The sequence below is a fragment of the Protopterus annectens genome, chromosome 1.part1 (assembly GCF_019279795.1).
Source record: "Protopterus annectens isolate FY-2018-M chromosome 1.part1, PAN1.0, whole genome shotgun sequence".
Taxonomy (NCBI): Eukaryota; Metazoa; Chordata; order Ceratodontiformes; family Protopteridae; genus Protopterus; species Protopterus annectens.
Genome location: NC_056726.1, coordinates 177,309,924 through 177,331,756, shown reverse-complemented (window position 1 = coordinate 177,331,756; position 21,833 = coordinate 177,309,924). Strand labels below are relative to the sequence as shown.

At 41.5% G+C, this 21,833-nt stretch overlaps 1 protein-coding gene across 1 annotated transcript in view; it reads left to right on the top strand.

The window, feature by feature from the left end:
- The window catches only part of LOC122804231 (heat-stable enterotoxin receptor-like), a 1,796,602-nt gene that overhangs the window by 915,634 nt on the left and 859,135 nt on the right, over positions 1-21,833 (top strand). Inside the window, exon 11 of the mRNA XM_044073980.1 lies at positions 4,891-4,956. Coding sequence (XP_043929915.1) covers positions 4,891-4,956 — 66 coding nt within the window. The remainder of the gene's footprint in view (positions 1-4,890; positions 4,957-21,833) is intronic.

Below are 21,833 nucleotides of genomic sequence, written 5' to 3'. Positions count from 1 at the left end.
ATTAATAATTCCTAAAGCATATATAATAAGGTGAATATGTCCTATATGGACAGACTCAAAACTCTGTCACAATACTCTGTGTCATACAGACCATTAAGCATGACCTATATCTGGCATAAAAGACATCCTCCAACCCAGTGCTGATGGATTTTCTTCCCATCAGCAACTCAACTGGCATCAGAAGCACTCAGTTTAGGGATCTAAACCTCTTCTACAGCACCAACAGAAGGGTTTGGAGGGACAGGTTTATCTCACAGAGGATACAGCTGTTCTGGAGCAAGATCCTTATCCATGTAAAACAAAGCTCATCTCTGTCCATATTCAAGCTCAACTTAGGTCTATGGATGGGAAACAGAAAATATATCCCAGGACTATCCCCTAATGGACAAAGACAGCTCTTAAATGCTTTATCCTATGATACCCTACCCCCATTCCCACCCACTCCTGCATCACCTAGACTTATACCGATGCTAGTCACTCCCCTACCTTCCCCCAATTAAGAATCAGCCTCCATCCACCAGTCACACCTCAGTTAACCAATCACAGTATTTGTAGCACTTCTCCCTCTCCTCACACAACTTAATTGCAGCAGTCCTTAATCATGTTACTCCCACCACACTACACCAAGACCCGTCTTTCCCTATATCTTCCTCACACCATCCAGGTAACCTACATTTTAAAAAGAATATACACCATGCTCTTTCTCTTTCCCACACTCTATATCCTACTGCTATCTGCATACTATCTAACATCCTACAGTCACCTACAGATACAACATGTCTATAGCCCCATGCTATATTATACTCATACCATCCACTCCTCACTCTCCTACCTTGCCATCTCCTCCCAACTCTACAGTCACACACCTATTGCATACTTCCACTTCAAACATGTAGTTGTCAGTAATACCACTAACCACTTCAGCAAACACCTTCACATACTCTCCAAATTGTCACACAAACATGCATGTATATTACCACAGATTCTCCGTAATGGTGATATACACTCCAGTCCTGGGCCACATACTGCACAACATACCATCATGGCTACCATTCCACCCTTTCCTGTCATTAAAACTACAGACTTTCTCATTCTTAACATGAATCTTAGAAGCCTAGTTAACAAGATCACAGACTTTCGTGCAGTCATTGCACAGTACTCACCAGACATTCTTATAGCAATAGAAACTTGCTACAACCCCATATAAGAGACCAAGACATACTCCCACAAGGTTATAGCATACACATGTTAGACAGGATCAGGAAGAAGGGTAGTGGGGTTGCAATCTTCTACAATGATAACCTAAGTATAGACTAACTACCCATCAAATACCCTTATGATAACAACTTTAAAATTCTAGTAACACGGCTCAGAATCAACCCTAAGAAAAATATTACCATAATAGCCACTTACATACCTTCCAATAATACTCCCACTGCCATTGAGGAACTCATAGCCTGGACAGCCTCAACCTACACCCGTGAAATCATTATTATAGGCCACTTCAACTTAGACTGGAACACGTGCACTGGTGATAACCCCTCTACCTTCATAAATCTACATGGTTTCTCCCAAACAATCCAATTTCCCACTCAAATAGATAAACATAGCAAAAGGGAATCTGTCTTAGACTGGTCACTTATTAACAGTACCCCCCACAGCTATCTCTCTGGATGGCTTCCAAATAATTTAAGTGACCATAGACCTACCTACTTAATTCGTCATCAGCTCAACTCACCCAGAACCATAGTTTACGAAATCATATGAAATACCAAAAACTTCTCCAATGAAGCATTTGTAGACATGCTCAATAAATGCAACTGGACACCACTCCATCATCTCCAACTTGACCAGGCCATAACTTACTTCAATGACACATTTCTAGCTATTCTTAACAGCTTAGCACCAACTCGTACATGTCATGTTAAAAATAAGAGATTGCCCTGGATATCAAAAGAAACCATTAAACTTCAAAAACTAAGGGATAAAACCTGGTATCAATACCAAAAAACAAAAGACAATAAATTCTGCTAGCATACCAGCAGCTCTGCAATCAAACAAAAAACAACTCAAACTAGACAAAAAATATATGTATATTATACAACTATGCAAAACAAATATGAAAACAATCCCAAAAAGTTCTGGCAAGCAATTAACTCGGTCCTCCACCCAGGTAAAGCTACAACCCCAGAACCAACAACCAATAACCAAAGCATGGTTGCCTCACAAATCAACACCTACTTTATAAACACAATCCTCTCTTTAGTTACAGGGAATAGTTCCACCCCTCTTTCTCTTCCACCTAATGTGGAAACTAACAACAACTTTTTTTACCTCAAACCTGTCCCAACTAACACCATAAGAACAGTGCTGAAAAAAATGAAACCTTCTTCCTTAGCAGCTGACCAACTCCCCAATGAGTACCTCAAACTGTCAGCTGATACCATAGCTCTGCCTATCTCGATTCTGGTAAATAGGTCTATAGCAGAACAATATGCCCCAAAATTATGGAAAATTTCCTACATCACCCCTCTATGTAAAGGAGGAACATCAACAAAATTAAACAATTACAGAGCCATAGCCATCCTTTCCCCTGTGTCAAAATTCTGGAAAATGTATCCACACTCAATTACTGTAATACCTGTTATCTCACAACCTTATCTCCCCCTCCCAACATGCTTTCAGATCAAAACACAGCGCCACCACAGCCCTAATTAATTTCGCTAACACCATCAACCAGCTGAGAAATTCAAACCAGCAAGTAGCATCAATCTTCTTAGACATGTCAAAAGCGTTCAATACTGTCTCCTATCAGAAACTCCTTAGTACTCTTGCCTCACTAAACATATCAAAGACTTCCCTCTCCTGGTTCCTAAGCTATCTTTCTGACAGACAACAACAGTATGATGGAAATCCAAACTCTCACCACTCCTGCCTGTCTCGGTTGGAGTCCCCCAAGGGCCAATACTAGGACCCCTTCTTTTCATCATCTTCACTAATGATCTAGCCTCATCCACAACACATGCTAAAGTAGTTCATTATGTGGACTGCTCAGCGGATACCTTACCAGACCTTCAAATAGTAGCCCAACAAGCTTTTACAGATATAGAAAAATATCTAAGTAAATCACAACTAATCATCAACCCCAAAAAGGCACAGTTAATGCTATTTACCAGTAGCAGAAATCACCGACAACCTCTCCTTTCACCATTCTCTCAGCAAACAACACAGTCATCCAATCAGTTGAGCATACAAAACTCCTTGGAATGACAATTGACAGCAAACTCAGATATGACCATCACATAGCCACCACAATTAAGAAGGTTTACATCAGACTTGGCTCACTGTACATAAGCAAGCCATTCCTCACTGACAATACCAAACTAGCCATATCCAGATCCTTCCTTCTCTCTACACTCCTATATGATATCCCCATCTTTACCAACTTAAAAAAAATCAGCCTTAACCAAACTGGAAACTTACTACAACAAAATAGCCCATTTTAGCCAACCTTCCCCACCAAATCCACCATTGTATTGCTCTACATAAATTAAATTGGCTTGAGCTACCTAATCTTCTTCATCTCTACCAACTGAAATTCACACACAATATCATCTTCCTTCCTGACAGTTGTCCATCCCCCAAGGAACTTGTTCCCTACTCATGCCTATGAAGTCTAAGATCTGCAGACAGAAACATTCACACAGTAAACAAAGCTAACAACACTCACAGTAAAGTCCTATTCTTAAATCAAATAGCCAAATTATGGAACTCTCTACCCCACACCCTGCAAAACACACCTGAATCTACCAGTTTTAAACAACTATTATTTGAACATCTATCCAAGAACTGCACCAAACCTGACTGACAAGATAACTATAACTCTCTGAACACACTGTCCACTCCTTACCTCATTTTTCCCTCTCCTCAGTGTTTATTACTACTCAGAAATAAATATATATAAAGGAAATCTCATTTGGTCATATCTATTATCTATATTTACACACTACTAACTTTATTTTTTCTCACAGTGATCTTCACTGAAATACTTGTGTTTGTCTTTTTAAACCTGTATCTACTAGAAAACTGTATTGAATACTGCTTTGTACAGACTAACTAGAAAAGGTGTTTTCTGCATCTTACTGTATGTATACTATTGTACTATATAATTATTATATACTGCATATATTTCTGTGGAGCTTTTCTCCCCAGGCCTCTGTTGAAAATGGGCTTCTGGCCCAGTCAGACTTTCCCGGTAAACAAATGTAAATAAATAAATAAATAAATAATCCCATGCATGGGTCCCCTCAAATTATCTATGGTATTATCCCAGTTATTCTCACTAGGAGTAATATATAATTATTGACCAGGGATGGGTAAGGACAATTTAACACCAAATGAGATTGGTTAATTTAGCCACCAAAGGGGAAATTTGCTAGACTTAAAATATCCCACAAGGGCAGCTAGCCTAGTACTTAACTATGAACCTATGAGTGGAATGCATTAAATGTCCAAAATGCAGAATGTCTGATTAGCAAAACTACAACTAGCTATGACCTGAAAGGCAAAATGTAGTTTGCTAATCACTGAAATAGCAAGATCTATCTATTGTTGTACAAGTATTATACTGTTAAAAACTAATAAACATTCTAGATGCTAAGGTCACAGGCACTGATTTTTGGCATTGCATGGTAGCTTACTGATAAGTATCACTATATAAAAGTGTGAGTTTGCTGAAGAAAAACAGTATTCTTCTTTACTTTTTACACTTGTAGTGATATCTATTTATAAAGTGAAAGCCTCATTGTATGTTATAGTTACTAAGCCTTATTAAGGATACATTCTAATGTGCTTTGACCCTCTGCATGAGACTTTCACTTTGTTTTTCAGATTGAAGAGGATCTAAGAAAGGACAGCTACACAGAAACACCAAGGATAGCGAAGTATGACAAGAAGGCAAGTATGCTTTTCATCTGTTCACACATGCTTTCCAAGTGGTTAACTTCCTCAACATTTATGAAGGAAGTTACTGTGTAAATAATACCTTAAAGATACTCCCCGGGATTCATGGAGCTCGGTGCAAGGATGGTGTTAGGCTTGCGCCGACTGTGCAGTGTAGAGATGGCGCAGTAGCGCCATATGCATATTAATAAAGGTGCGCTGCCACCACATCCACGTGCATAGGAAACGTGCGCGAGTGCATGGGGCATGTCGAAGCACCACACGGAGGCGTGGTCATGTCGGCTGTTTACGTGCAACCTAAAATGCTGAATATTACAGCCTGCCTCCAATAGTAATCACACCTGTCAGTGTCCGTAGATACTGAAACATATGCAAAGCATGCAAGACAGTTCTTGCAAACACAAAAATAAGAAGCAAACACAAATGCACGTAGCTGAATATTGAGTCCCCATCCCTCGAACAAATGACATTTAAAACCCCGTGCCCATATTCTAATGCACTGTTGATAGTTATACCAAGTGGAAGTGAAACGCATCATGTTAGCATGCCGCCAATAGCTAAGTCTAGCCCAATGGTCAGGGTTGCCACCTGTCCCACATTGTGAGGGACAGCTCCCATCTGGGCAGTTGTGTCCATACCAAAACCATTATAAATGTAAAATATCCTGCGACTGTATGACATAATTATGTCTCATATCTCATGTAATAGTCACATACAATAGTTATCTCCATATGTAACATACCTACATGTTGCAAGAAATAGAATAAGCAAGTAAACGAAACAGAAGAAGCATCTAAACTGCTACAACAATAAGCTTACATTTAGGCATAAAACAAAAGTACTATCCGTTGTACTGTCCGTGGGGATGTGTGTCCTGAATATATCCCATCCTGGCCATATGAAAAGGTGGCAACCCTACCAATAGTCAGAGCATTCGGCCAAAATGTGGCCATTTGCAGTCCAAGGCGTCCTTGTCAGGAAGATGAATGGGTATTACCCGGGTCTACCTACCATGTCATGAAAGATAAGTATTTGCGTGTACCTATGTGCGTGATGTACAGCATGTGGAAGGTGAAAAATGCTAGGGTAGTCCTCACAACTATACAGGTACCAGAGATATGTAGTGTATCCAATGTGTTCCCTTGACCATGCCATGGGCCATCAACCAGAGAAGGGATGGATGGAGTGTGTGGAATATAGGTGTGGGGGGGACGGGAAATGTAATAATTCGCAAAGGGGAGACTGTGTTGGATGCACAATAGGTGAACTGAGGTGTATGAGGGAGCAGTGGGTGAATAAGAAAGAAACACAAAGAACAAACATTCACATCCGCAATACAACCTGACAGGCCATACTGTAGAACACAATCACACAAACATATGAATATTAAAATGTGTGATACACATGTACAGAAATGTCACCTGCACATACCCACATAATGGTCTGGACTGAACTGAGCCATTCAACTACAACACACCTGGATGCATAATTGAATACCCATCATCCCCTCTACTGCACACAACCTCCCATTCCTGAACGTCCACCAAATACAGCCATACTCGGGCTGCTAGCTTGGCGCATCCATATCTGCTCATAGTGACCACTACTCATACCTAGTAGGCAGTCTCAGCCTAGGCAGTGTCAGGAGTGCAAACTATGTATTCCTTGCATGTAAAACCCTATCACATTTTCGTAAATCCAAAAAGATCGAAGGTTATTGTCTTGCTCAGTTTTTGGATATCCCTCATGGGATAAGTATCCTGTGTAAACATCAGACTTGGTATCACGACATGATGTCCAGTCCTGCAGACATCTGGACACAAGTTGTATGTGCAGTAGTAGTTCACAAGAATGCTCAGCCTCAGCCAGAAATGCAGAACCTACTACCCTGGGTTAAACACCAGACCGTGATGCACAGCTCCCCACATGAATTATCAAGAATATATACTTTACACATTCGCATAGTGGCAGTCGGATATAGGGTGATTAAGGCGCTGACGTAAGCAGGGTACCTCCTGTCCCACTTTGTGAGGGACAGTCCCTGTTTGGGCAGGTGTGTCCTGACCAAGAATGATACAATGGCAAATGTCCTGTGATTCTAGGAAATAATTATGTACAATATCTCATGTAACAGTTGCCTAAAACAGTTATTTCTGTATGTAAAATACTTAAATCTTACAAGAAACAGAATGAGCAACAAAACTGCTACATGAATAATCTCTCATCTAGGAAAATAAGTAAAGTTCTAAACCCTGTACTGACTGTGGGTATGTGTTGGCCTGAAAAATCTGGTGTGTCCCGAATATATCCCATCCTGGCCATATGAAAATGTGGCAACCCTACCAATGGTCAGAGCATTCGCACAATAACTAGCCAGCCTCTTAATCCTCCCTAAAACCAGTGAATTTTGGAGGAAAGGTGTTGAAAGACACTGAATGAATAATGACAATAATTAAGAGTAATAGACTTTTTAACTTCAGAAAATAAGTATTAATACATATGCTCTGAATCTGTCAACACGTTTCAACTTAATAGTACTAATATTGTAAAAGTGTCCATGATTGTCCTTGCCTTGTCCCTGTTACTGTTGAAATTAGTCCCTGAGTGGTTGAGATGGTCCGTACACATATGTACACCAACCAACTGTCACATTTGTTGCCAATACTGTTGAATACCTGTAGTGAAGTCATATATCCTAACTGCCATCCATGCGGAATGTACCACGGATGGTGTACTGGTCAAACCAGTGACTAATGTGTGTCTATTTCTGGGTCCAAGCCATGCAAGGGCCGCTAATTTTATGTGATGGCCAGAATAATGTCTGTCGGGTATAGGGAGGTAAAGCCAGCGGGGATGCATGGCAGACATTCAACTGTATGGGAAATGTAAATAGGCATGTAGGTGTATATGTTTGTGTATGTACAGATGTATATATATATATATATATATATATATATATATATATATATATACATACATATACATATATATTTATATATATGTATTTGAACATGGTCACAATAAAACAGTCGTAACGAATGTGAAGGGAAACACCAGTGGAACCCCACCCCGTATTATGTAGTGCCGACATAATAATCTGGTTAGAGGTGACCAAACCCCTGCATCTGTAAATACAGGTAGAATGGTAACACTGGGACTAACTCTGTCCACATGCTAATTCTGACTTTCGAATGGGTACAGGGCTGTTCCGGTCTCCAGTCGGACAAGCCTAAACCCAGATGACCACATGAACACCCTGACAATCAGGCACACGTATGTGCCAGGACTATAAGCTTTGCAGTTCTGAATATCCTTGGAATGAGTAAACATGCAGCATGGGTCCAGAGAAGTAGGGAATAGGGAATAGCGTATGTGTAGTACTGCGGTTTTCCCAGCAGGAGAATGGATGCCTGCTGTGTAAGTGAAGCGTTGAGGCATGTGTTAGTGTAGCTATGAACCATGGGTATACATATAAATGAAGCAGAACACCAATAGTGTAGTGGTTAGAGCATCTGTCTAACGTAAAGGCATTCCCAGTTCAAGTCCGACTATAGCACATATCATTTTCTTGTGGAATGAATGTCACTGTGCTGTAAAGCCAACATTTAAACATGTAAAGGTGAATGTGTGTTTTGCATGGGACCATTAACCGGATTCCTTCAGTCAAAGTGGTTATGTCATAATGAATAAGGCACACCTAAGCACAAAGAAGCGGCAGTAAACATATGTAACCCACAGTAAGCATATGTCAGTGAGTCTGCGCGGATGTAAGCAGCTCTCAGCATAGCAAATGTATGTTTTTATGTACAGATGTAACTTATATGCATATATATATATATATATATATATATATATATATATATATATACATACACACACACACACACACACACACATGCACATATCATATATGTATATATATATATATATATATATATATATGTGTGTGTGTGTGTGTGTGTGTATAGATATGTATCCACAGACATGAAATATATATATATATATATATATATATATATATATATATATCTACATATACATATATATATATATATATATATTTGAAGAATGAACGCCGTAAGTATAAAGCATACACAAGGGTTGTTAAGGGAATCTAGAGCAACTAAGGTATTATATAGTGCTTGGAGCGTATGTCAGATAAAGCTGCCCAAGAGTGAGCAGAGCACTGCTATTCACACCAGAGGCAGGGTTCTACCAGTGGGCATAACATCGTTGAACTGCTATGTCTACATTACACACAGACAGAATGTAGTTCATGTTGTGACCAGTGTACTTGTAAACCGCAAATGGCCATAACCCATAGCACCAGGATAGGCACGTATGTGCAAATATAAATGGCGGGAGACACTGTGAATACATGAGGCAGTACAAAATGTGTGTAGGGCCCCAAACGCTTTGGAGAGGGTAATGTGTAAAGGTGTGTCATGGCTGCGATATCAGGTGGATAATGGCTGTTATGTGTGGAAACTCAACACGGGTAGGGTGGAGGAACTATGGCTATGCGATTATGGATCCAGGAGTGCCAGGGTTGGTTGCGCTGGTTCCAATGGACTACCCCATGTAGGTCAGCTAGGACGTAATAGGTATATATGCATATGCACATGCAGACAACAATATTTTGAAGTACATTCTCTGTAACACATGCACTCCATTTATTGACATAAATAATATGAATGTGCACAGACAAACAAATACAGTAGCTGGAATAATAGGCTGTACAGGCGAGGAACAGGTCAAATGACACTGTATCACATCCCAATTACCATTGGTAATGCGTACATGAACATATTGTGACATCTGTCCACTGTATAATGTGCTAAATACCGATTACAAATTAACCGGAGTGAAGTGTTGGTGTCATAATGACTAAGGCAATAGTATGCTGTTGAAGCAGATATAAAACCCAATACGCATGTGTAAGTGCGTATGGCCAGGAAATCTATTGGTCAACGGACACACAGATGTGTGTATATATATATATATATATATATATATATAAAATATATATATATATATATATATATATATATATATATATACAACATATACAGATATATACACACACACACACACACACACACACACACACACACACACACACACACACATATATATATATATATATATATATATATATATGCACAAAAAATATATATATATATATATATATATATATATATATATATATATATATATATATGTGTGTGTGTGTGTTACTGTAGATATACACATGTACATAACTAGGTTACATTACAGCAATTATGGGTAACATATGTTCAGACAGGGCATATGTTAGTGGGAGTTCCAATAAACAAACGTCTACCTCCCACACCTCCCCAGCTAAGCCGGTGAGACATACAGACACGCAATAAAGGTAAATACACCGCTGCGTTCCAGACCACCAGCAGGAAACTACGAGTGGGAGAGATCTGCAAGGTCTACACTTTAAACATGGATCACAGGGTTCCTTGCAGTTCACCAAAAATTTGCCTCATAGGCGAACCATTAATGATTGACGTGACCAGGATGTAGTTGTACACGGAACAGTAGGTTGTGCAAGTCTGATAACACATGGGTTGACAAAACGTATGACATGTGTCCTGAGACAGGGAGAGTGTGCAGTGTGTAAGGGAGTGTTCATACCCCAGCTGTGCTCACAGTAAGGATGAGTCATGAGTGCTGTAGAGGGGTGTCAGGTAGGGGAATCATGAGTATGCAATAATGGGCCTAAGTGTGCAGGTGTTGGTTGGCAGAGATGTATTAGGCCCGCCCCGTGGAAGAAACTAATATTTCTGTGTGGGCATAGCAGACGCCCATACCTCCCAAACCTGAATAGCACATCTACTGGATAGTCTGTAAACCATTGGGGGAACACATAGGGACTATATCAGTGCCCTGTACCCGATTATCATGGACGTCTGTGATTATGAATCAGAATCTAACACAGTCCTAACTAAACCCTTCCAGAACTAGTGATATTAGGTCGACAGGTAGCGGAATACAGGTAATGACTAATGACAACATAAATATATATATATATATATATATATATATATATATATATATATATATATATATATATATATATATATATATACACACACAAAAAAATATATATATATATATATATATATATATATGTAAATATATATGTTACTGGAGATATACACATGTACATACCTAGGTTACGGTATAGCAATTACGGGTAACATATGTTCAGACCGGGCATATGTTAGTGGGAGGTCTAATGAACTAACGTCTACCTCCCACACCCCCCAGCTAGGTCGGTGAGACATACAGGCACACAATAAAGGTAAATACACCGCTGCTTTCCAGACCACCGGCAGGAAGCCACCAGTGGGAGAGATCTGAAAGGTCTACACTTTAAACATGGATCATGGGGTCCCTTGTTTGACACCAAAAATTTCCCTTATAGGCAACCCAATAATGACTGATGCGACCAGGATGTAGCTGTACACGGAACAGTAGGTTGTGCAAGTCTGATAACACATGGGTTGGCAAAATGTACGACGTGTCCCGAGACGGGGAGAGTGTGCAGTGTGTAGGGGTGTGTTCATACCCCAGCTGTGCTCACAGTAAGGATGAGTGCTGTAGAGGGGTGTCAGGTAGGGGAATCATGGGTATGCAATAATGGGCCTAAGTGTGCAGGTGTTGGTTGGCAGAGATGTAGTAGGCCCACCCGGTGGAAGTAATTAATATTCCTATGTGGGCATAGCAGATGCCCATACCTCCCAAACCTGAAGAGCACATCTACTGAATAGTCCGTAAACCATTGGGGGAACACATAGGGACTATATCAGTGAACTATACCCGATTATCATGGACGTCTGTGATTACGAATCAGAATCTAACACAGTCTCAACTAAACCCTTCCAGAACTAGTGATATTAGGTGGACAGGTGGCAGAATACACGTAAAGACTAATGACAACATGTATGAGTCATAAACAGCATGTACCTCGACAAATGTGAATGAATACATATGCCCTGGGACTGTCAGTGTGTCAGGTTAATAGAACCAATCATCTAAATGTGTCCCTGAGGGTGTTATGCAGTGTCCCTGATACAGTGTTCATTCTCACCCATTCGTATGTGAGGTCTGCTAGTGACAGAAAGCACATATTCCGCCGACTACCTTAGGTAGATGATAGCATAATAGGTTGGGGTTACCAACTGTTCGCCTTTGTAAGAGACACTCCCCTCTGGGCAGTTGTGTCCTGCAAAATGAATGTTATTATGGCACATGGCCTGTGATTTCGGGCAAAGAATCCATATATTGTCTGTAGTGGTTGCATAAAATGATTATGTTGTATCAGAAACACCTAGATGTTATAGAAAACAGTATTAGCAACTATAATGCTACAAGAATAACCTTTTCTTATGCAAACCGGTGAAGTAGTCTATTTTCTTCTGGCTGTGGGTATGTGTTGCCTGTCCAAATCTGACATCTCAATATATAGGTCTTATAGGGCTGCCACCTTTCCAAATGGCCAAAGTGGGACCTGCTCCGTAGAAATGTCAGATGTACCAGGTCAGACCATACCTACAGCCATGCATAGTACAGAACTATACATATTAGCACAAATCAAAGCTTAGTCTAGCAGCAGTCAAGTTGCTTATGCTACTTCACATAACATATAGAAGTGTCATATATACAATAACTGTTACATGCAACTATTAGAGAAACGTAGAATATAATATTGCCCTGTAATCAGGACATTTGCTATGTATATATTATTTTTGCATGACACATACGCCTAAGGAGGGACTGTCCCACGCAAAGAGGGACAGGTGTTAATCCTAAAGTCTCACCTCGGCCAATTTAAAAGTTGGAAAACCTACAATAGGTATGTGGTAGCATGACCCGGCAGACGGATGTTGTTCCCAAAACACATTTACTTGTCTGCATTGCAGAGTATCAGTTCCCATGTATCAGCCAGATGGGAGCAGATTGTATGAGGAACACACATATAATATGATTAACTCACTGGACAGGCCACTAATTCCGTACAGTCGAACACCATGCCGTTGCCTAATGGTCAGCCATACCCGATACTGTAATCATTTAGCCCGATGTAATAGGCATCACAAGGGATTGCGCCCACCCAGCGTGAGTGAAAAATGCAAGCACCAATGTTGGTGCATGTGCAAGTGAGGGAGCGAGCGGGTGTAAGTGTGTTTGGCTACCAGTATGCGAGTATTGCACTGTTAAAGAAATGTGGAGTCTAAACAAGTATAAGAAGCTGTAACCAGAGGTCAGCAGTGCATAACACCATGCAAACCCATGCACAACCACTCCCAACTGTGCAATGTGCCTTTCTCACTCCGTATCCAATGGCCTTGTTCTGGCCGCAAACAAAGAACCATCCTTTGCAAGTGTTGATAGCAACACCCTGCACACACAGCTAATGTGAATTACCAATACACCATGGCAAATATACAGACAATGAACAGTACCGCACACATACCATACAGCACAGTCATCCAACAGTATAGCAATGTACCGGCAGATATGTCAGGACCACTAGTGTTTGCAGACCTGGCCGTCTTGTGTTTATGTGTGTGAGGATGTCCAGTATGACTGTTCCGCTTGTTGTCGACTGACATTGCCATCATACCTTCATCTGTTTGAGCATGCCCAGTGTGGTCAACTGGATCGCATGTGTTACATGTCCAGGTAGTCAGTACTGTGGTGCCAACCTCTGCATTGTACACAGACAGGTGACATGCTGTGTCTGCAGGGTATCCACTGGTCATGTGGCATTGACTGTTGCTACATTTCTGCACAGCATGGGGGGACATCTGACTGTATCCACATTCCTACACAGCACCTGGGGGGGGTGCACCTGACTGTTACATGTGTACGTTTGAAGGGGGAACACAGCTGACACTTGTACACTTTTGCTACTACTGTACTAGTATGTCAGGTACTCCATTTCAGTGTGTAGACCTACCTAATGTGCTGGCTAGAGGCATACCAGTGTACTCCAGATCTTAGCTTTAATTACCAACATATTAGTTTCAGACGTCCTAGCCTTCACAACCTACATCCAACTGCCTGGCCTGCTGTAGACTGTCTGTGTGTATCTGTGGGGGGGGGTCATCCATTGGGGATATTCAGAGGCCGTTGTACAGCATTTGTCTGTGTTGGTCTACACTTGTCCAGCTGGTTGAGACTTGTGTGGGCTGTATGGACACACATGATGTTCAGCCCATTACCCGCAGTGGGTTAGGACACCCTGTGTACTACTGGCTATTATTGTGACCCCGGTATGTGTTACAGATGTCATGGTGCCACTATGGACGTCTACTATCCACTGCCTTAACATTCAGCCACCAAATTCCCTTGCATGCTCACATCCATACCATAGCTACAGGTAACAACACATTCTAATACAACTGCCAATTGGTAGGGGTTGATTGACTTATAAAGCACTGTGCACTTTATGAAGCAGATGAAAGAAATAAAATGGTTAAAAATTTTTCAGCTATACTCATATATTAAAAACACAGTTTAGTATTATTATACATCAATTTTCATGGTTTCAAGTTCATAACAATTTTAAACCTGTTTTTAATGTTTTTAAACAATGTTTCTGGACAACGTTTTTTATTAATGTAAGCAATTAAAGAATGTTGTTTAAATGTGCATATATTTTAACTTAACATGTGATTAATTAACACAGCTATTTAAGCAACCGCTTAAGGCTGCACTGTGTTCTTGACTTGATAAAGCCTGGAAGGTATCCGGGCGAAAGCGCTTGTCTTTGACTGTGGATTTACATTGTTGGTTATTTCATTTTAAAATAAAGACGCTCGATACACTGCCTTTTGAATTATTGCTTCTGCTGGTGGACCTGGTATCTCATTACCTTGAGGGTGTGCCAGATCTGAGGAAGGTGCTGGAGGGCTGCCTATGTCGGATGCACACAGTGCACTTCCTATACATGGCTGAGCACAGGTAGTGTTATGTTTGGCATCCCTTTTACTGTCTGTGCAAGTCAGAGAGGGTGACATTCCCTGGGTACCTACTGTGTCAGTGCATATGCTATGTGTTGCCTCTTTGCCAAGGCCAGGTCATACTGGGCATGCCTCCTTCCACCTACTGGGTCCGGCTCAGGTAGTTCCTCCTCCGAGTCACTCTGTGCCTGTACAGGCCTTGGCATTGGTGTGGCCCTGCCCCATGCTGTTCCTGCTGTTTTCGCAGGATCATATTGTGTAGCATAGCACATACCATAACAATTTGGGTGCATGTAGCTGGCGAATACTGCAAGGCTCCACCGGATGTGTCCAGACACTGGAACTATGACCTGAGCATCCCAAACACACGCTCAATTATATGTCTTGCCTGTGCATGTGCCTCATTATGGTATAGTTCTTCAGGTGTGTGTGCATTTCTGATGGGTGTCATCAGCCACGGCTCCAGTGGGTACCAGCATCCCCCACTAGGTGACCATAGGGGATGTCCATATTGGCAAAGGTGTGGTACAGCTGCTTCAGATGCCATATATCAAAATTGTTATAGCTTCCAGGGCAGCCAGCACACACATTCAGTATAATGCCCTGGGCATCGCATACGACCTGGAAGTTGATGGAGGGGATGCCCCTGTGGTTAATGCAGGCCCTAACCCGCTCAACGAGTGGTGCTTTGATGCATACATGCATGCAGGATATAGCACCCACTACCTCAGGGTAGCCTGTTGTTTGGTGGAAGAGATGCATATTGCTGGTCAACACCTCACTTGTGTTGAGGAAGTGTACGTGCTCACTGGCATGTGGTGACATGGCATCCAGGAACTGGTGGAATACTCTGGATGCAGATGCCTGTGAGATCCCCATGATATATCCAGTTGTGCTTTGGGAGGTACCTGTGGCTAGTATACTTAGGCCTACACATACCTTGGTGTCCACTGGGATGGGTTTCCCTCGGCCTGTTCGATGTGTCAGGTGTGGCCGGCACAGCTCAACAATCTGCTGTAGGAGGTCTCTGTCCACCCCATAGCGCTCCACTATCTCCAGCTCATGTAGCCCCTGGTAGGTTACCCTGGGTCTGTACAGTCTTCTCTGTCTCTTCACTGAGGACTGTTGCATTCACATCCTCATCACCCTCAGCCTCCTGCACATATTGGTCTATGTTGCCTGCTGCATCCCTTCTCATTTCATTGGATTGTTTCGTAAAATTTCTCTGCATGTATACACGGGTGGTGTAGAGTGTGGAAAAAACCCATGGGTATGGTGCTTGCTCACTTTATCGTAGCGTTCTGGGCTGGGCTGGGCCTGTAATCTGCTGATTGTGATAATTATCACCTGTTTGCCCAGCTTGTTCACCTTGACTACTCTCCTACTGCTGTTGTCCCTCCCAATTGCACTAGGCAGGTATAGACACACCCCTAGCTTAGGCGTGCTATGGCAGGAGCAATCCTGAGACACAGGGCTCCAATGTACGTACAGTATGCCTGACACCCCCCCATGCTCTTACCTATATTTGAGTCCTGCACCCAGCTATATATATATACACATACACTCTTGGGATCTGCATCACACCCTGGGGATAAATGGGATTCACTATTTCCACCTCGTTTGCATAGTATTGTCTTCTAATGCATAGTTACATGACCTGTACTGAGCCTCCACAAAAATAACCACTGCTTACTGTCATGCAGATCCACACACAACTGGTTAAAAGCGCCTTACTATCACCATATTCAATGTCCCTTGTTCTTCCAGGCAACAAAATAACTGGTCTCTGCACGCCTCGAACCCGGGACCCTGCACACCACAGACGATGTGCTTTACCACTAAGCCATGGCAGATATACATACATCTGAGGTTATCATGTACAGATCATCCAGCACAGGCATTCAACAGTATAGGACATGTATTCCACCATGTAGATTTATGTATGCTAATGTCCACATACATATATATATATATATATATATATATATATATATATATATATATATATATGTATATATGTATACACACACACACACACACACACACACACACACACACACACACACACATATACATATACACACACATACGTATATATAGAATATATATAACACCAGCGGAGCACGTGACACCAAAGCATTAGACAAGAATGAAAAGGAAACTACATGTGCCACCTGCATTATGTACTGGGCTGCTAACATTACTCACCAGACCTATTGGTTAATGTATGTGTATGCCTTGCCAACCCAGTCTCTTGGGTGATTGTGACATTTATGGACACTATATAGGAAAACAACAAAACACATTCCTCAACACATCCTGGAGCTAGCCACTCAGAGATACCAACACATAGGATATGACTGCCAAACACACACCCCTATCATGCGTTGGAATAGAACACCTACCTGTCTATTCTATAACACTACAGCATTAGGCAGTTACAGAACACGCTACCGAGATTACTAGAACACCACACTCCCAGAGGTATACTTGTAGGTGGGTGACATCATCAGCAGTGGAAAAGTCGGCGATAGGGATTGTATGGAGTGTGAGCAGTCTAAAAGCATTATTCTGTCCCCAGGCAGACGGAGACACACACACACACTTGGCATGGCTGGGATTAGAACACAGACCTAGCTACCTTATTATATTGCAGCATTACACAGTTACAGAACACGCTACTAAGATTACTGGAACACAGCACTCTTAGAGGCGTACTTCTAGGTGGGTGACATCATCAGCAATGGAAAAGACGGCGATTGGGATTGTATGGAATGTGAGCAGTCTAAAAGCATATTACTGTTCCCAGACAGATGGGCACATACAGACACACACTTGGCATGGCTGGGAGTAGAACACAGACCTAACTACCTTATCACACTACGGCATTATGCAGTTACAGAACACGCCACTGAGATTACTGGGGTGCAGCACTCCCAGAGGCGTACTTCTAGGTGGGTGACATCATTAGCAATGGAAAAGATGGTGATAGGGATTGTATGGAGTGTGAGCAGTCTAAAAGCATATTACTGTCCCCAGACAGCTGGGCACATACAGGCACACACTTGGCATGGCAGGGATTAGAATACAGACTTAACTACCTTATCACACTACAGCGTTATGCAGTTACAGAACGCGCTACCAAGATTACTGGGACACAGCACTCCCAGAGGCGTACTTCTAGGTGGGTGACATCATCAGCAATGGAAAAGACGGTGATAGGGATTGTATGGAGTGTGAGCAGTCTAAAAGCGTATCACTGTCCCCAGGCAGATAGACACACATACACACACACAGTTGGCATGCCTGGGATTAGAACACAGACCTAACTACCTTATCACACTACAGCATTACGCAGTTACAGAACACACTACCGAGATTACTAGGACACAGCACTCCCAGAGACATGCTTCTAGGTGGGTGACATCAGCAATGGAAAAGGCAATAGTGATTATATGGAGTGTGAGCAGTCTAAAAGCATATTCCTGTCCCCAAGCAGATGGAGACAAACACACACCAGTGGTGTGATCAGGACAACTGCCTATCTACGGACCACTATTACAATACTACATAGATACAAGCCACGCCACAGACACTACACCTTTCAAGACTGTCAATATGACCTTCTAGGAATGCGGACATCGACATGGATGCAGGCAATTGCGATGTACATACCTGTGAACCAATGTGTTCAATGTAGGAATCCATCCTGTAGTGGGGTATGGCCATCTGTTGACTGAACGACCACTATCGCTATACAGGGTTACAATGGCCATGCCGATACACATAGAGGCACATAACCCACACAAGGTTTCACTGGGCATTCTCACACACATAGTAGCACACAGCTGTTTGGAATGCACTATGTGTCCATCTACACAACGTCATACTGGGCAAGCTCACACAGTAGCAAAGGGCTGTTTTGTATGCACTCTGATTCTAAACACGGAAGGGCACAGTGGTGTCGATAGGTGTCATTACTAGCATGAGCGCTGCACTACATATATCTGACACCGGTCTTCTACACAATGTTTGCTGCTGTCCATCACCTTAGATGTACTAATCTAAACCTGGCAGACTAATACCACCCATGGTGATCTCCTGCCAGGAGTGGCTACTTCACCCATATAGTGCCATTCATAGATGAATGTCCTGAGACCAGATTAACAACCCTGAAACCTAGAGGACAACTGCATTGTATGTGTATACTAAACAGTGCTAGATGTGTAGCATTCGTAATCACAGCTGCCCAATGTAGATCCAACAATGGGGAATACTGACATCTGTGCAGTGAGGAACACCTGGCTGAAGGCTCAGTTGTGCACAATAGCACTACCACCGTATAGCTCGGATACAGACATGTGGGCCATAATACCATTACGGACCACTCCAGGTGGTGGTGTCCCCACACACATGAAGGCCACTCACATGTACTGACCAGTACACCCTCAAAAGGCATCACAGATGTGTCAGGTGCAAATCACAATGTCAAAACCGCATTCTAGGATGTAGTCCTCAGACATCACCATGTCCTTGGACCAGCAACACACATCCATACAACAGACGGCATTTTGCATCCTAGTTCCCGTTTTCAACATCAACAGGTTACTAACTCTACTCGACGTGATGTCAGGAAACTTTTGGATGTATTTAACAACCCATTCGCGAAGTGTGTTCATCACGACTTTCATTGTGAAGGGGATATTCTAAAGAAACGGGAGACTTTGACCAGGTTGGTTAAAAGATTTCGCTCCTTATCTATAGAAAACTATTACTTTGAGAGGTGCATTGAATTAAAAATTATGCCTAAGGGGCTCAGGTTCTTCAAATGCCCCAATGGTGTGCACGTTGGGGATGACTTTTATGATGCTTTAGTTACTTTTTTCAATGAAAGTGGCATGTCCTTTTTAAAACTGTTAGTTAATAACAACAGTTTAAAAATGTCTGAACTTAGCTTGAAATTGCACGTTTAGAAAGCGAGCTGTCCGGTGTTGACAACCCGGATTTTCTTACACCTCTTTTTGAAGAGGTTGAGAGACACTCTACTGAGGTTACAAACAGGAAGCTTGTCAAGCTTCAACGTGACATTTCAGCTTACAAGACCAATTCGGCATACTCTTCTTTTGTTCCCAACGGCAGAGAACCAAAGGGATCTGTTTTTAATAAAAACAAAAATACTGTGTCTTTTTCCGGCGCTTAATAGACCTGAATCTTCTATTCAGGCAAATACAGCCAGACGTGTTATTACTGCTAGTATGAACAATGATGTTGTAGTTGATAAGTTAAAGGCAACTACACTATTTGAGCATGCAACTTCATTTGGTAGTAAAAAACCTACGGAAGAAGACCATTGTGTTTCTGTTAACAATGCTGACTTTGACTCTGAACATGAAAACGATGTTAATGTTGACAATGTATTGAGTGAAGTTAATGTTACAAGTTTGTGCAACAAGACTTTTTTAGGCAAAAAACCGGCTGTGACAAAGAAAACTGTCTTCACCAGAAGCAGGACATTTTTGAATTCCAATTCTTCGGGGGAAGAGAATTGAGAAAAGAACCTGTTGAATCAACTAACTTAGACATTATTAACTTGACTGACATTGAACTAGGGCCCAACGAGTTCAAGATTCTTAGATTAGGACTCAATTTTGTCCCTACTAGGAAGGCCGACTTGTGTAAAACTACCATTGACATTAAAAAATACACTCGGAGATTAAATCTCACACATCTTACAGGGTGTTTCATGTTATGAGAAAAGTTAAATAAATCTTCTAACTTTAATCCCCACTAGTACACACATTAAAATTTATGAGGAAGCTTGTTTACAGGAATTACACTCTTCCCTTGGAAAAACAACAGGCAATACACAATTTAACCATTGAAGAAAGAAAGGCCTTCAATAGGTTAAAACAAATGAGTCACATTACCCGATTCATGGAGTGACAAGGCTCGGAATATAGTTATTATGTCTCAGGAATTATATAATGTTAAAATGTTGAAACTACTTGAGAATCAGGATGAATATGAAATTATTAAACTTTTGACATCAGGAAAAGGAAAGACTAATTCATTCTTTTTGTATGACGCCTTAATGTCAGGTGAAATCACATTAGAAGTTTATGAGTTTTGTTTTATTGACAAACCTAGAACTGGTGTCCTTTTTGGAATTCCCAAAACACATAAGAGCCAAATTGACCCGCCCCTTCGGCCTATAGTTTCTGCCCCCCACTCGGTTACTGAAGGGATAGCTCTGGTTATTGATGCTATTTTGAGTCCATTGGTATCTGAATTTGACTCCTTTCTTAAAGACTCGTGGCACTTTTTGAAGAAAATAAGGGAGAATTTTACAACTAAGACTTTTGACCCAGATAAACATATCATCTTTACACTTGATGTTATTTCACTTTTTACTTGTATCCCCCATGATGACGGAGTGGAAGCTATTCGTCATATCCTTGGTAAAAACAAAAACATTAAACCGGGACAAATTTCTACTATTTGTAGATTTGTTGAAATACTTTTACAAAATAACTTTTTCCTGTTTAGGAAAACTTTCTATAGACAAAAGAGAGGTGTGGCCATGGGGTCGTCAGCGGCCCCGGCCTATGCAAATCTCGTGATGTCCTGGTGGGAGGAAAGTATATTAAGTGTAGTCAAAAAAGATTTTGAAGTTCTATTTTATTGTCGCTTTGTTGACGACCTTCTATTTATCATTCAAGGGGATACCACTACTGTGCAACAATTCCTTAACAGGTTGAATAACACTGGGGGTTTCTTACAATTTACCCTGGGTAGTTCTGGTAAATCCATCAACTTTTTAGATGTCAACCTTTGGTGGGATGTTATAGAAAGGAGATTTCAGAGTAAAAT